General features: G+C 45.7%; 1 protein-coding gene across 2 annotated transcripts in view; it reads right to left on the bottom strand.

Moving 5' to 3' along the window:
* Positions 1 to 15656, bottom strand: part of Clpb (ClpB family mitochondrial disaggregase) — a 102520-nt gene that overhangs the window by 43769 nt on the left and 43095 nt on the right. For both annotated transcript variants that reach the window (XM_055623171.1, XM_055623172.1), the window contains one exon: positions 4462 to 4590. In XM_055623171.1, the coding sequence (XP_055479146.1) occupies positions 4462 to 4590 (129 nt within the window). The remainder of the gene's footprint in view (positions 1 to 4461; positions 4591 to 15656) is intronic.

The raw sequence follows: 15656 nt of genomic DNA, 5'->3' as shown, positions 1-15656 counted from the left end.
GGGGGTGGGTGGGGGAGAAGCACAGTCTCTCTCCCCCTCTCCTGCCTATACAGCTCCACCACACCTTCCCCACCATGGTGATCTAACACCTCTGAAACTATGAGCAAAACAAATCCTCTCCCTTTAATATTTATGCTGGATATTTTGTCAGAGCAATAAAAAGTTTGACTACTACAGCAAATGCTTGATAAATGATGGGAGAGACTTGCTGCACAGAACTATGGGCAGGAAGAGGTCCCTGAGATCAGCTTCTGTAGCTGCTCTATTTTATAGAGTGAGAAAGGGTTTGCACAAAGGAGAATTTGCGGGTGGCAGAGCCAGAACTTCTGACCCTTCTCTGCACTACTGGGTGTGAGGTTTCAACAGAGGGCAGACAGCCCCAGGCAAAGAAAGCTGACAGCACAACATCTGCTGGCGCAGACAGATGGACAGACAGTGAAGTGGAACAAGAAACGGAACACTGAGTTTTGGTCCTGATGATGGACTAACAACAGGCTGTTTGCCTCGGGCAGGCTGCAGTGGATGCTTGTAGGTTAACACTGACACTTCGGCCAGGCACTCAGAGAGAGGTCAAAGAGGAACCTTGAAAGTAGGAAGCAAAGGCTGAGGGAGGCCCTAAGGAAGGTGGATTAGGTTTCAGAAGGGCCAAGCATTTCTGAGGTAAGGAGCAACAGTGATGAAACAGGAAACAGCAGTGGGAAGAAGAGATGGCTCATATGGGAGGCAAGCAGGACACTAAGAGTGGGTGGTCAGGAAGTGATGTGGGGCTTTTGGAAATCTGTTATTGCATCCAAAAATGTACTCAGTAGTGTGGTAGTGTGTAGCTAAGGAGGTGGAGGTGAAAGGACGGCTAGCCTCTCAGAGTGCACTCTACCTTAATTTAGTAAGTCATGCTGTACCCTAGTCCCAGGGGCAGGGAAGATGCAGCAGGAAGGTGGCTGGAGAACTGGGGATGGCTGGTAGAAAGAAGCCTGCCAGCCCAAGAAGGCCTCAGTGGGACATAAATGGCAGAAAGAATTGCAGGAGTAGAGGGGCAGTGCTGGAAACACTGGGTGGGTGCTAGAGGCTGGCAGGAAGCACAGCTAAGTGTCAGGCTGACAAAAAAATGATTTTAGCACCTCTCCCAAGAGTGGCATTTACCTTGTACTATTTTAGATGTCTCAGAGAAAAGCGAGTTCCTTGTATACAACAGATGCCTCAGGGCTTTAGGGCTTATTTCTCTGAAGGAACTGATTCAAAAAAAAAATAAAAAATAAAAAACCCACCATGATTAAAGGTATGTTTTAGGCATTCAGAGCTGCCCATGGGAGCACATTCCTGAGAGGAAACTGTTAATGCAGCTTAACAGCCCTGGATGTGCTGAGATAAGGCAGCGGCAGCCACCTCCCCTTCTCTTTCCAGTCATCGCTCCCACACATTTTCCTCTATCTTTTCTTATACTTGCGAAGTTAAGTATGGAAGCAGTGCCTTCCTGCTTTACGTCACCAACAGCCAGAGGCCGCAGCACCAAGGGTGAATATATATGGAGGTATACTTCCCATGGTAACCATAGGACTGACACCAGTTACTTCCAATCCCTACCAGAGCACTGCCTTCCTGTGCTCTTCCTGGAAAGGGGGGAGATTCACTCCTTTAGGACTTTCTGCAATGTATTCCACCTTCCTGCTCGTCAATGACAAGAAACCATTTCCTCTTTTACGCACACAGAGCCCCTTGTTGATCCTCTTGTGGAGCACCCACCCCACTGCCATGGCCTGTTTGCTCACCTGTCAGCATCAGAGTCTCAGGGCCAGGGCAGTGTGCCTCATCCTTAAGATGTCCCCAAGGCTCAGAGATAACAAACAGTTTAACATAATGACTTAACTGAGACATATGTTAAGGCCAAGGTTGTCTCCAAAGCATGTGCCTTTCCACAGTATGGGGACTCTTGAAATAGAAAAAACGACCTTGGAAGCTCTGGGCCAACACTGTGTGAGTTCATAGGAGGAAGTACCTGAATAGGTGGACTAGTAGGAAAGGCTTCCCAAGAGAGCGAGGTGTCTGAGCATGCCAGTGAGGAGAGAAGAAATACAACGGCATTCTAGGCAGCGTGGGGACGTTGAAGGTGGAGGCAGAGTTAAGAGAAATGGGGTCTCAGCTGCCAGCACTAGTGTGTGAACTCTGTGTCTAAGTCATAATCTCATAATCATAACTGTTACTGATGAGAAAAAATGTTTGTCTTTCAGTTTGGATCTGAGACTTAACATAGGCACATAAAATCATTTACATATACATGTCGTGAAACTGAGGGAACGAAACTAGTAGGACAGCAGGAGGGAGAGAGAGAAGGGTAGTAGGGAGACTGATCCAAGCACACAAAAACCCAACTACCATATACAATGAATATAACTCAATTGAAAATGCATAAAACCCAAACAAACCAGTAACAGAGCATGTGATGTGTCTGCCAGAGAGTTTTATACCTGTTACTATCCACATACTCCTGTGAAGGTGTCCTCTGACACAGAAAACAACTGAGGCTGAGAGAGTTAGGATAACCTGTCCAAGGCAACCTGGTTAGTTTACGGAAACTGGGATTCCAACCCAGGTTAGCTGATTCTGAAGCTTATGCTGTCTTTTCTATTACTCCACGCTGCCTCCTACAGGCTGGAGGGTGTTCACATCATCAGCTTGATGCTGTTGCCTGAGCCTCCTTACAGCACAAATAAAGAGCTCCCTCTAACCCTAACCCACAGATCCAGGAACTCAAACCTCTGTGGACCTTGTGAGCAGACGGCCTTTGTGCCTAGGCCTGCCTTGGATCTTGCAGAAAGAACCTCCCTCCGTGTTGCTACGGCAAGCTGGCGGCCAGAACACTCTGATAAAGCTGATGGGCAGGAAGGCAGACCCTTTGGAAAAGGTCAGCAGAGGTCAAAGACTTTGGAAATGTTACGACAACAGCCCCTAGGACAAGAGAGCAGGATCCTGCCTCTCGGATGGCTGGTCACACACACTGGTAGGCGAAGGGAGGTCAAGAAGGGGAGAGGGGTCAGAAGTTGGCAGGCCTGCAGGCCCTGAGTGACAGCAACTTGTTCAGGTCTAGAAGGGAGAAACAAGTGGGGTGATAGTTTTGGCCCTCGAGGCTGGGAAACTAGGACAGGGGTGTAAATGGATGACTACTAAAAAGGCAGGTGGGAGAAATGCAAAGGTTGGGGCTCAGGCCATCCGTTCCATGTCACCGGGCAGGAAAGCATATCCCTGGGCTAGCCTTGGCCTGGGGGGGTGAGGGTGGAGGGAGCCTCATAAAAGGCCCTCAATTCTTCATTTTAAAGGTGTTCGATCTGGAAGATTTGCGTGGAAGGCTCCTTGTAGAGTGAACTGTCTGTTTGGTGGTTGGGGGAAGCAGGGACATGAACCAGGAGACAATGACTGGGCATATTGATTTTAAGGCATGGAAGAGAGAAGCCCCACAGTGCATGCTCCGATGCTTAGCTCTAAATGTCTCGCCAGAGAGCTTTCCAAAGGACAAAAGGAAGCAGCCTGCTTGGGGATGTCTTTGCAGCTTCTGCTCCTGGGAGCACCAGTCACCCAGGCAGTCACCACACCCAGAACAATTTTGCTGTTCCAGACCAAGGCATGTTTTAGGGCTGGTCCCATGAAAGCTGAGGGTACAGGCAAGGCCTGGCTATGAAACCAGTGGGTCTATGGCTGACAGGTGGGAGCAAGACTGGGTTCCTGGGAAGCGTCCCCAATGCAAGGACATGACATGGGCTGGAAGAGGATTAGGAAACTGGGCTTGGAAGGCAAAGGCTGTGGGACAGAACAAACTTCCTCACTAACCCATTTTGGAAAAGCGGTTAGGTGGCAAACAGACAGTTGGTAGAAGTTGCACAATGATCACAGCCATTAAAAAGGTGTTCCCCCAGTCACAAAGAGGCCCAAGAGACTGGTGAGGGCCAAGATCTAGGACGACAATTTTATAACATGGGTGAGTAGGGCTTGGCATGACTCCCTTGCTCCCCTGGTCCTGTTCTGGAGGTCACAGGAGAAAGAGAGGACTTTTGGGAAGAGCCATCAGTCAAGAAACCTCTCACAATGAAGCTGAAGAAACAAACAGCTCACAACTAAGAGAACTTCCTGTTCTTCCAGGGGATCTAGGCTCAGTTCCTAGTATCCATGTTGCTTCTGTAACTCCAGGAAGAGCCAACACCTCTAACCTCTCAGGACACTGCACTCAGGTTCACATTTCTACTTCTCCACATGATTTTTAAAAATGATTTAAAAAACCTCACAGCTTATTGCAGACAGGGTAGAGACCTTCCTCCATCCCCCCAAGAACATACACCAACCACCAGATGGCAAATCACACATCGACACTGTTATTCTTGGGAAACATGACCGCTCTTTTCAGCTCACAGAGAGTAACAGGGTGCTAGAAGTATAGAGTACTCTCTCCTGCCAGCCACAACCCACAGCTCTCACCTCCATCCAGCAGCTCCTTGACAATGTGGTAGTCGTCGGCCAGGACAGCATAGTGCAGGGCTGTGCAGCCCTTGAAGCTAGCACGGTTGTTCAGTCTGTTGTTGAAGTCATCCTCTCGAGTGACTAGGACTGAGGGACAAAAACAAAACAAAAACTCCTCCATTAGTAACAAATCAGTCTGTTCATGTTCATGTTTTTTTTTTCCTCTCTACTTTCCTTACCCTCCTCTCTCTTTAGCGTGTGTATGTGTGCGTGGGTACGTGCGTGCGTGCGTGTATGTGTGTGTGTGTGTGTGTTTCGACAGGGTCTCACTATGAAGAGTGGGCTGGCCCAGAACTAGCAGAGATCTGCCTGCCTCTACTTCTCAGTGCTAGGACTAAAGTGTGTTTCATCATGTTTAGCTTTCTTTGGTCTTTTTTTTTTTTCCTTCTTCCCTGAAACAGGATCTCATGCTATAAACCAGGCTGCCCTTGAAGTCAGAGATCCAACTGCCTCTGCCTCCTGAGTACTGGCATTAAAGTCTATGCCACTACACCCATCTCTCTTTGGACTTTTAAGACAGTGTCACTATGTAGCTAAGGCTGGTCTTGCAGTGATACTCCTGTATCTACCTTCCATGTGCTGAGATTCTACCTGTGAGCCACTATGTCCAATTTCATCTGCTTTCTTTTATTTATTGTTTTAGTGTTTTTGAGATACGGTTTCTCTATATACCTCAGGCTGGTCTCAAACTCACAGTGGTCCTTTTGCTTTAGCTGCTCCAGTACCTAGCTCTTCAACATTTTAATTTATCTATGTACTTCTAAATATTAAGCAGCACCTACACTGTGTGCCTGGCCATCTGGGCTAGGCAAGAGGAGATCAAACATTCTGGTTTGTTTCATGAACACTGACTGACATCTAGGAGTCATTTTGGGGACATGAAGTGAATCAGTCTGGTCCCTGACCTAATGTGACAGAAGAGGCAGATCATAGGCAGATGTTTAGGGTGATACTGCAGATCAAGTTTATGTTGGGGTGACAATGGGATGACAGAGAAGGCCAGGGGGCAGTTGAGCTCAGCTTGAGCATGAAGTCAAGGTTCCTAGAATATTAGACAACTCAAAGTATGAGGAGTCCAGGTAAAAAGAAGGGGGCGGGGTAGTAGGCCCAGGCAGTGGGGCTGGGGAAGAGGCTGTTGTGTGCTGAAGAGCCAGCACCTCTACTCTTTACAACTCAGTGAAGTGACTGAAAGCTTAAAATTCGATTTACACAATCAGGCAAAAATTGAAACTACAGGAGAGTACAAAGAAGAAAAAGGAACTAATATCTCAGCAACTTGAAAAAGCAGATTTAACATTTTAGTTTAGCATTTCAGGACTGCATACAGGCTTGCATGTCCATTCCTTACAAACTGGAATTTACTGTATTTGTCATCTGCTTTTTTGTCTTGTTGGTGGCACTGCACATTGGACCTACTGTTGAACACATCTTTGTGTGTGGCAGGCAAGAGTTCTACCACTAAGCATCATCCCAGTTCTTGCAATCCGATTTTCCCCCCCAAGACAGGGTTTCTCTGTGTAGCCCTGGTTGTCCTGGAACTCGCTCTGTGGGTCAGGCTGGCCTTGAACTTACAGCACCTGCATCTGCCTCCCAAGTGCTAGGACTAAAGGAGTGAGCCACCACCACCTGGTGCCATCTGATTTTTTAGTCTTAATAAAAATCTATGAACATTTTATGAAAGGTAAGGATAGACATTTCATGTGAACAAAACCTGCAAAAGGTCAGGCTTACTCTAGTCCTACTATTAATGTTACCTCTCTCTTTCCCCTCTCGTTTTATTAGAAAGAAAACAAACAAACATATAAAACCCCTGAAATTGTTACCACTTTTCAAGATACCCGGGTTGGTGGACAAACACATATTTGCTCACCAGACTCATCCTGGCTTGGGGTTGCCCAGACATTCTGGCTAATAAACTAGAAGGTTCCCCATTTCGGGAGCACCCTGGGAGGCAAGGGTGCACAGCGCAGTTTCTAGCCTGCTTTGGTGATGAGGTTTGTTTCCCGCATGTGGAGCTACCTCAGAAACCAGTTTTCTCTAATGCTCATTCTGAGCTCAGTTTGTTGGGGGCAGAATCAAGGATCTAAGTCCTACCACTTCTCTTCTGTCCCCTGGCATAATCCTGCAAAGGGCAGGCTCCTGCCTCTTGAGGGATAAAAGGGCAAGGCATGTGGGAGAGGATGCACTTAGTCCTACGAGACTTGATGTGCCAGGGTGGGTTGATACCCAAGGGGGGGCTCCCCTTCTTATGAGAGAAGAGGAGGAGAATGAGAGGAGGGAAGTGTGAGAATAGGGCTGGGAGGAGGGAGGAGGCTTTGATCAGGCTGTAAAGTGATTAAATAAATAAACTGATGAAAAGAAAAAAACAAGTCATCAGGAAAAAAAGGCAAGACAGGTGTGAAAAAAATCATCTCAGACAGAAAAAAAAAAAAGGTGTGTGTGGGCTATTCCTAAGCCATTCTTTCTAAGTGTTTTCAGAATGAAATGAAGGAATGCCCCCTCCTGTGATACTAAAGACACTATCTAAATAAAGTTCTAAAAGTCAGAAGGCTGTCCAGTAGTCACGATCCAGTCCCACTCTGCAGAGGAGACTGTGGAAGCTCAGCTCACTTGGCTGGCTCGGCGGCTGTGTGAGAAGCTTGGGAGGCTGAGGTAGGAGGACTGCTGGAGCTCAGCAGGGAGCTCTCTCCCTGGGGAGAGTCAGTACAGGGTAAGTTCTTGCTCTTCCCTCACTGTGCCGATGAAAGACTCCAGGACAGAGGGAGCAGCAGAGCAGGACGCTGTGGTACCAGCCTTGGCTCCGTGCACTCTCCCCTTCTCTTGCTCTAGCTGTAGGGCGAAGATGGAACCTGGCCTTATCATATGACAGCCTGAGGTATGTAGCTAAGCACCCGAACAAGCTGGGTGGAAGCACTTCAGACCTGTGGCCAAAATGAAGATGGTGGAGCTCAGAGCTGGCCAGACCACCATGTTGACCCCAGAATGTTATGTGACCTTCTCTGGGGCATTAGAACAGGAAAAAAGAAAGTTTCTGAGCAGCTATAGTTTCTGTGTACCTCTGGACACACTTGAGTGGGTGGTTAACTATATTAGCTTGGCCTCTGGGCACATCTGAGGGATAATCTAGGTTAGCCTAGGCCTTGGGTGTGTTTAACAGTACCTATACTTTTCCAGTACAAGTCCTTTAAGGACTCAGAGTGACCAACCCTTAGTCACAATCACAGTACTTACTCACACTTAGTTACGCCCTCACACTGGGGAGCTTGTTTTTAGCCCACTGTAGATTAGGAGAAGGAAATAAGGCTGGAAAGGACACTTCAGAGTCAAGCAGATTGATCACAATCAAACACTGGCCAGGCAGGGAGGGAAAAGAACAGGACAATGAAGCTGAAAAAGGATTCCAAGCACAGCACCTCAAAAGGCCCTAAGGGCATCTCTGAACTGCCACACAGGACATTAACTGCTGGATATAATGATAAACCGTTAGAAAAGTGATAGTTGGCTCAAGAAAGCAAGAAGGGTATAATCCATTTTACAAAGAAAACCCATCATTCATTCAACAAACAAGTGTAATGAGCACCAGTGCAGGGTGGTAGCTCTGGAGATGTACTAATGAATGAATAGGGCAATTTGGACTTTAAGAATTAACTGTCTGAACTGAGAATTACACTGATAATATGTTTTCACAAGTGTGATGGCGAGGCTATGCATACAGGGTGCTCACCACAAAAAGCAGGTGATTTCAGACGGCTACTACAGGTAAGTATCAGCAGAGGACCAGCATCACAGTCCAGTGATAAGCACTGTTCACGGGGTGCCCTGTTCACCTAAGTTTCCCTCCTCACTAAGGCCTTCCTAATGCTCCTTCTCTCCTGGAGCTTTTGAAAGTGCTATTGCGCCGTCACTTGGCTGGCTGGCTCCTTTCCAGGCCTCAAACAGCCACTTTGACCAGTGGTCCTTTCTGAGTTTGAGGTAGGTATTGCTCCTGAGAGCCCATGTAGCATCCCCCCTCCCGTCTCCCAAAGACATTCCAGAGTAATCCTCTGCTTCTGTGGCTGTGCTTCCCGACTAGCCTGAGGACAGTGTCACTGCCCTCTTCACCAGATAACTCTGGGCTAGAGCCCAGAGCACAGCGCAGCCTGGTCATAAACACTGACAAATGCTTGTCGAATCAGCAAGCAGACATAAACTAAGTGCCTCTTGAATGAAAAGCAAAATCTAAAATCCAAAACTCTTTATCCTAAACCTTTTTCAGTGTTAACGCCTGATTTGGGGTGGGCCTGGTGACATATGGGAACAGAGGCAGGAAGATTTCAAATCTGAAGCTATCCCAAGCTACACAGGAAGACCTTGTCTCAAAAAAGTTCCTAATTTTGGAGCATTTGGAATTCATATTTTGGATTAGAGGTGTTCAACGAATAAATCCATACACGAGTATTCCAGCTACTCCAATCAAACCCACGGACCTGAGATCCTTCCGGTGCCACGCACTTTGGATAGACATATTCCACACCTCACGTAAATAAAGTCCAGACATTTCTGTTTGTGGAAAACTACAACATCTACCAACAAATATCAGTGAAGGCAGCAGAGAGTGGCTGGTAATTGAGCAAGCTCTGGAGCCAGGCTACTTGTGCTTGAACCTGAATTTACTGTGCAGGCTCCCACAGTTTGCTTGACCTCTCTGTGCCAAACTCCTGTCTGTAAATGGAAAGAAAGAACAGGGACCTCTTGGTAGGCTGCGCTATGATTCACCACCGTGAGAACAGTGGTAACAGCTTCTGGGGCACATCTCTCAGTGCCAGCCATTATCCTATTTACCTCAGAAAGGCACAGGGACAGGACACTGCAGGTGTGAGTTAACCACCACCTGCTCTGTGCAGGGTCACTCAGCAGGGTCTGGGTAGAACCCTGTAACGCTGGCGCTCTCCAGAGTCTGCAAAGGTGTTCATTTTAGAACTACCCTATGAGCTGTAAAGTTTATGCTCCCATTTCATAGGGGAACCCCAATATTCAGAAGGGTGACATTTGGTGCCCATAATGTGCTTGGCACGAAGCTTTCTCTACGTTGGCCAGTGTTAGCAGCCTGTGATCTCCATAGGCTTAAATTTGAATGCTAGGTCCCTAGCAAAGTTTTGGGCAGAAAAATTCTGGAAATAAGAAGGAAGTATGGCCTTTTTGGAGAAGGTGTGTCATTGGGGGTAGGCTTTGGGGTTTGAAAAGCCCACACTTGGCCCAGTCTCATTATCTCTGCCTCCAACTTGTAACTAAAATGTAACTGTTCAGCAACTGCTCCAGCACCATGCCTGCCTGTCTGCTGCATTGCTTCTTGCCAAGGAATCACCCTCCTGAAACTGTAAACAAGCTCCAATTAAATGATATTTTTTTTGGCCTTGGTTATGATGTTTCTTCATAGTAATGGAAAAGCAACTAAGACACAGCCCCATTGCTAACTACTGAAGGGGCCCAATTCTGAGATCCCACACTCTTCTCAGGCCATAGAAGATGGATGGAGGTAGAAAGGGAAGAAAAAGGACAACATGGCCTTTTCTCTTAGGCAGGGATTATTCTGCCCAAGATTAAGCAAACTCATCCGAGGGACACATCCAAGCCTGTCTCCCCAGCTGGCCACCACAGTGGTCTTCCAAGGCCCAGCATTTAGGGCTGGCCTTCGGCCAGTGAACCATCTCCTTCTCAACAAAGACATCTTCCCACTCGTCTCTCACACAGGAGGTGGCAGGCTCCTCTTCCAGAAGCTGTTCCTGTCTCTGCAGGAGGTCCCACACCCCTCTGGCCACAGAAGAGTGACAGCCACAATTTGCTCATTTTTGCCCCTATCTCTGCTTGTGAATGTTAGAAAGTCTACAAATAAAGGGTCCACAGCCAGGGCCAGGGAGTCAACGGGAGTCAGGAAAAATCCCGAATAGCCTTCATGTAGCTCTGGCCATGTACCGACACCACTCAAACAAACAAACAAACAAACAAACAAACAGTCCTCATGTCTCCCATGCTGAGAAACAAATTTAAGGTCTTCACCTTAAACATCACAGTCTGCCATATACTAAGGTCTATGTAAAATGGGTATGATAATAATTTGAGTAATACTGAAGTTAGTGCTTATGGTACTGAAATAACAATACTTACAATTAGTTATAGACCTAATATTTTATTATAATACAAAATAATTGTATCTTCTTTAAAGATACAATTCTTTAAATAAAATCTGACATAGATTGAGGGTGTCACTATATACCCCAGGAGATACATAGCACTCAGGAGCAGAGGCAGGTTTATATCTGAGTTCAAAGCCATTCTGGTCTACAGAGTGAGTTCCAGGCCAGTCAGGACTACAACATGAGACCCTGATTCCAATAAACAAATAAATCATTTAAAAAAGTTCACAAATATTTATAATAAAGTATTTACAAAAGCCAAAGGTAGAAAAAAACCTAACATCCATAAATTGAACAAATAATCATTTTACAGCGGAATATTATTCAGACATAAAAAGAATGAAAGTGCTATCTGCAAGTATGAAGTGTATGCACACGTATGAAATAATGCTAAGCAGAAGACGAGCCACCTTCTACGTGTGGCTCTGAGTAGACACCATCCATTTGAGGCAATCTACAGAGACAAGGTAGATTACTAGCTCCAGGGACTTGAGGGCAAATGAAGAACAGCTGATAATGTATGTGAGGCTTTCTATGAGGTAAGGAAAATGTTCTAAAAATGGATTAGGATGGGTTGTATAACTTGTAAATATAGCATAAATCAATAAGTTATATATTTTGCAAGGTGAACTTTACCATATGTAAATTAAATTCAATAAGGCTGTTATATTTAAAAGTATATGCCCTCTCACCCCCAAAAGTGATTGTCACGTTTAGGGGCACATGCCAGTAAATTCAGCACTTTGAAGAGACTTGAGAGATCAAGGCCAGCCTAGGCTACATAATGAGTTCAGGGCCAGTCTGAGTTCTTATCTCAAAAACAAAGAAAATTGTCTCTAAGAAGCCGGGCAAATTATCCGGCATTCAGGGAAGAGTCAACGAATCTTGAGTTCATATTATACTTTCGTCTGATGGCGCCCTGTGTGGCTTGGACCAACCCTAACACTATTACTGGAAAATGGCAGATGCTCATTCCATATTCAGTGAAGGGTTACAAGTACTCCAGTACTGTGGCAAGAAAATAATGGCTTCTATTTACTGAACCTCTTTTTTAAGCTTTTCCAGATAGGGTTTCTCTGTGCAGTCGTGGCTGTCCTCATGGAGATCCACTTGACTCTGCCTCCCAGAGAGCTGGGATTAAAGGTGTGTGCCACCATGCCCGGCTTCCTGAACTCTTACTACTCTTACTTACACTCTTACTGTGTGAGCTCAGGCCAGGCCTTTAAGTGACTATTTTCCTCACAAGAATGTCCTAGTCTGCATTTAATAATGAAGAAACTGAGTCTCAGCTTATACAGACGGTTTACTGTGGCCCTTAGCCAATGTCTGTCTGTCCAGCTCAGACACTTGTCTTCTTCTCTGTATGATTATGACTTCCTTCGGGCTTCTTATTATTCTTACAGTGGGCTTACTTTATGACTCAAACATCCTGAGGTCTCGATCCCCCTTCCTCTCTGCATTCCAGTAATGTCTAGTTCACACTAAGTTGACATTTTGTCCTACACAGGCTTCTGAAGTCTTAAAACTGTTTTATGCATACATTCTTGGAATGTGGTGAGTGCTCAATAAATACTTCTTTAGTGAGATGTTAAGCTTATTTTCCCAAGAAGAAACTAGGTTCTTGAAGTATGGATATTATTATCAGATTTATCCTTTACAGAATGTATGAGTCCATGGTGGCCACGGCTGGCTTCAGGTCCAGCCTCTACTTAAAAATGGTATTACAGACACCATGCTCTCTGTTCATGGACTCGGAGCTTTCTCCTTAGGAACAGGGTCCTTCTTGACCCATGACCACCACAAGGGAGCTAGCATATACAGGTTCAGCAAAGGTGTGGCAGATTAAAGGGAAGAGTGGCAAGCAGCCTTCTGACAGGGAGCTTGGCTCATGCCTTCTAACCCCATGAAGAGGAAGGGGAGGGCAGGGAGGCTGGCAGGGAACTTGGAGACTGCTCAGTGACTTAGTGTGGCAGCCTCTCTGGCCCAGGGTTCCCTTACTGGAGAGCCAGGGGAGGCTTTTCAGACCCAAGTCACACCTCCCCATCATCAAATGTAAGAAGGGGCAAACTCCTTAGAGTCTGTTACCAGTATGTATCGAACCCCAAATATTGCTTTCATTCCTTTCACTTCTCACCTTTCCTTACTCTTGGAGAAGCTCAGTGGTCTCGGGACCCTTTGCTTTGCTCCATAATTACTGTACACTCATCCTCGCCCATCCTAACCACAGTACATTGTTTCGGCTCCCGGAATCTTCAGGGATAAGCTGGCAGCCAGAGCAACAAGCCTGTTTCTTAGCAGCTACGCAACCTGGCTGGTCCAACTTGGTCCCTCAGTGATCCCTGTCTCTGCACCTGCTTGTCTCTCCTCTGCCTTTTCTTCAAGATGTTAAAAACTCGCAATAAAAAACAAATACAAAACGCTGTAATTAATAGCCAATTCCAAGCCAACCAAGCATCTCTACTAATAAACCTCAACACTTGCAAAAAGAACAATAAATTCTGCCCCTCTCTGGTTCTGAGGTGGTCTCTTTTATATACTCTGCGTTGTGTGTATGCATGTGGGTAAGTGTGTCTACATATATATTTATTTTCTTTTATTTCCCATCCAGGGAGGGGCAGAATAATGAACTGCGTGCGTCAGGGAAGATGAATCTGAGATACTAGGGAGCAGTGCAGTAAAAAGATTAAAGTGTTATTATTGTTGGTTTTTTTTCCCCCATGGTCCATTGTGACAGCTCGACCGTCATCTGTAAAAAATGTCTCAGCGAGAGATAATCATCGGAAACTCAATAAAGCGTCAGGGGGAGCCTCAGCCCCCATCAATCACTGGGTGCCTGGAAAATTTCAGTCCTCTGTCTCCCTTCCTGCTATCCATATAAATGTCTCTAATATATTTTGTGTGGTGTGTGGGACCCAACCCTGATTTGGAACTTTTGATGAAAAAAATATTTATACACAAAATATGTAAATCAGTTAAAAATCACAAGACTAGCTCTTTGCCACCACATCATACTTTTTTCTTATTTTTATAAATGCATTGAATTTATTCTTTTTAATAAAACATGTCAACTACTCTCTCTCTCTCTCTCCTAAGAGAGAAAGACATATATCTATGTAGGTTTGGAGGGCTAAAAGTATGGAAACAATTAACCTAACTGGGTAATACATTCATCTTGAGGTTGGTCAAAATGCCTGATGGAGTAACAGACCTCCGTCCACCCTGCCGATTCTATGGCAGTGCTGAGTAACGCCATACCCCACTACTGGCTCTGAGGGACAATGAGACTCTTGAGTGGACCTGCACAACGGTGAAGAAGAGTCAGGGCATTAACAAAAACAACCTGCGGAAGAGCTTTTAGCCTGCTGGCTTCCCAAGCCTCTGCAGAAGCCAGAGGTCTTGGCATACTCAGTGAGAGGCACCTTCAGCCTGGTATGGTCTCTGAGCTCTATACAAGGGAATGAAACACCTTTTGTTGTGTCAAAAAAAAAAAAAAAAAAAAAAAAGATTGTGTGTGTATCTTAGAGCTAGAATTACAGTTACGATCCACCAGATGCAAGTGGAAACCAAACTCTAGTTCTCTGAAGGAGCAGGAAGTGAGCTCAACTGCTGAGCCATCTCTCCAGTCTCTGGACATCACTGTTTTTGCCTTAGTTTCCTTTGGTAAGTACATAGTGTCGAACATGTTGTTACTGACATGACATGGCCTCCTTAGGCCTCCTTAGAGAAGTGCCTTCCCCTTCTCTACCCTTGAAGCACTCTCTCCTCTAGGACTTTGGAGATGCCTGTGTTTGGACTGTCCCAGTCTACTAATGCTGTGTTGCTGTGGCTTACTGTTCACTGAAAGATCTTCTGCTGCATGGATGGTGTATCCTAACATGCTCATTCACCAGCACTCTATTTCCCACCCCTGAGCATTTTGGACATGGCACATCCCTGCTTTACTCACACCGACCTGTCCTTCGGCAGCTGCTTCAAATCTTCCTAAACTTTGAGAATCAAGAACAATTTTATTTCCTTGCTTCAAACCAACATTTTTTGATCTGAGCTCTGATGTGATCTGTACTTGTGACTGGACCCTTGTCTAATGTGGTCTTGGTCACATCCTCAATCTTCATTATTTTTAGCTGCCATTCTTAGGACGCTTTGCTTGCATGATTATCTTGTATTTTCTCAAGTACTTTCATAACTATGTCAACTGACTTTCCCCCACCCCCAGGGTTGGGAGCAAAGGGTCTCACAATATAGCCTCCACTAGCCTTAAACTTTCAATATTCCTGCCTCAGTTTGCTGAGCGCTGGGATTAGAGGTGTGCGACACCATAGCAGCGATCGTGACTCTTGTAACAAATCTGCGGCGTGAAAAATATTCTCTATGAGAGAACCAGCACAGAAACAGGACAAAATGTCTGAGGTCATATCATCAAGTAGTGGACAACCCATTTCTTAGACTCAAATTAATATTTGGCTCTCTGAGGACACTGGGTCAAAAACCCTGTAGTTTCCTATGGACATAATGAGAGTAATGATCATGATGAGAAATGAACAGAGGTTTTCATTAATAGAATTCCTCCTACACTCCAGGCTTAGAAGAGGGATAAATATATTACTTCTAGCTCTCCTAATCACTTTCATTTTACAAACTGGGAGAAAGCACTTTTGAGAAATCTAGTGAACTGTTCCAGATGTCCCAGCTACTGAATGGTCTATAAACCCACCACAGCCTAATTAGGCACATCTATGAGTGAAGCTAAGAGTGGCAATCTAAGGTCTCCTCTCTAGGGACACCAAGGCCAACATGTGTTCTTAAGGCAATCTGAGCATAAGACTGCAATTGACAGCTGTAATTTGGACTGTGCTGTTCAAGGGTGGGGGCTGGCATACATGCAGGGTTGGGCCTTTGGGGTTAGACCCAACCTCTCTCCTGGGAGCCTCTGTATTCCCGTTAGTCTGGATTCTCTGGAGTCATGCATTCTCTACTGTG

This window comes from Psammomys obesus, unplaced genomic scaffold (assembly GCF_907164565.1).
Source record: "Psammomys obesus unplaced genomic scaffold, mPsaObe1.curated_primary_1811, whole genome shotgun sequence".
Classification (NCBI taxonomy): domain Eukaryota; kingdom Metazoa; phylum Chordata; class Mammalia; order Rodentia; family Muridae; genus Psammomys; species Psammomys obesus.
The sequence above is the reverse complement of the archived record's forward strand: the minus strand, read 5'-3'. Positions and strand labels throughout refer to the sequence as shown.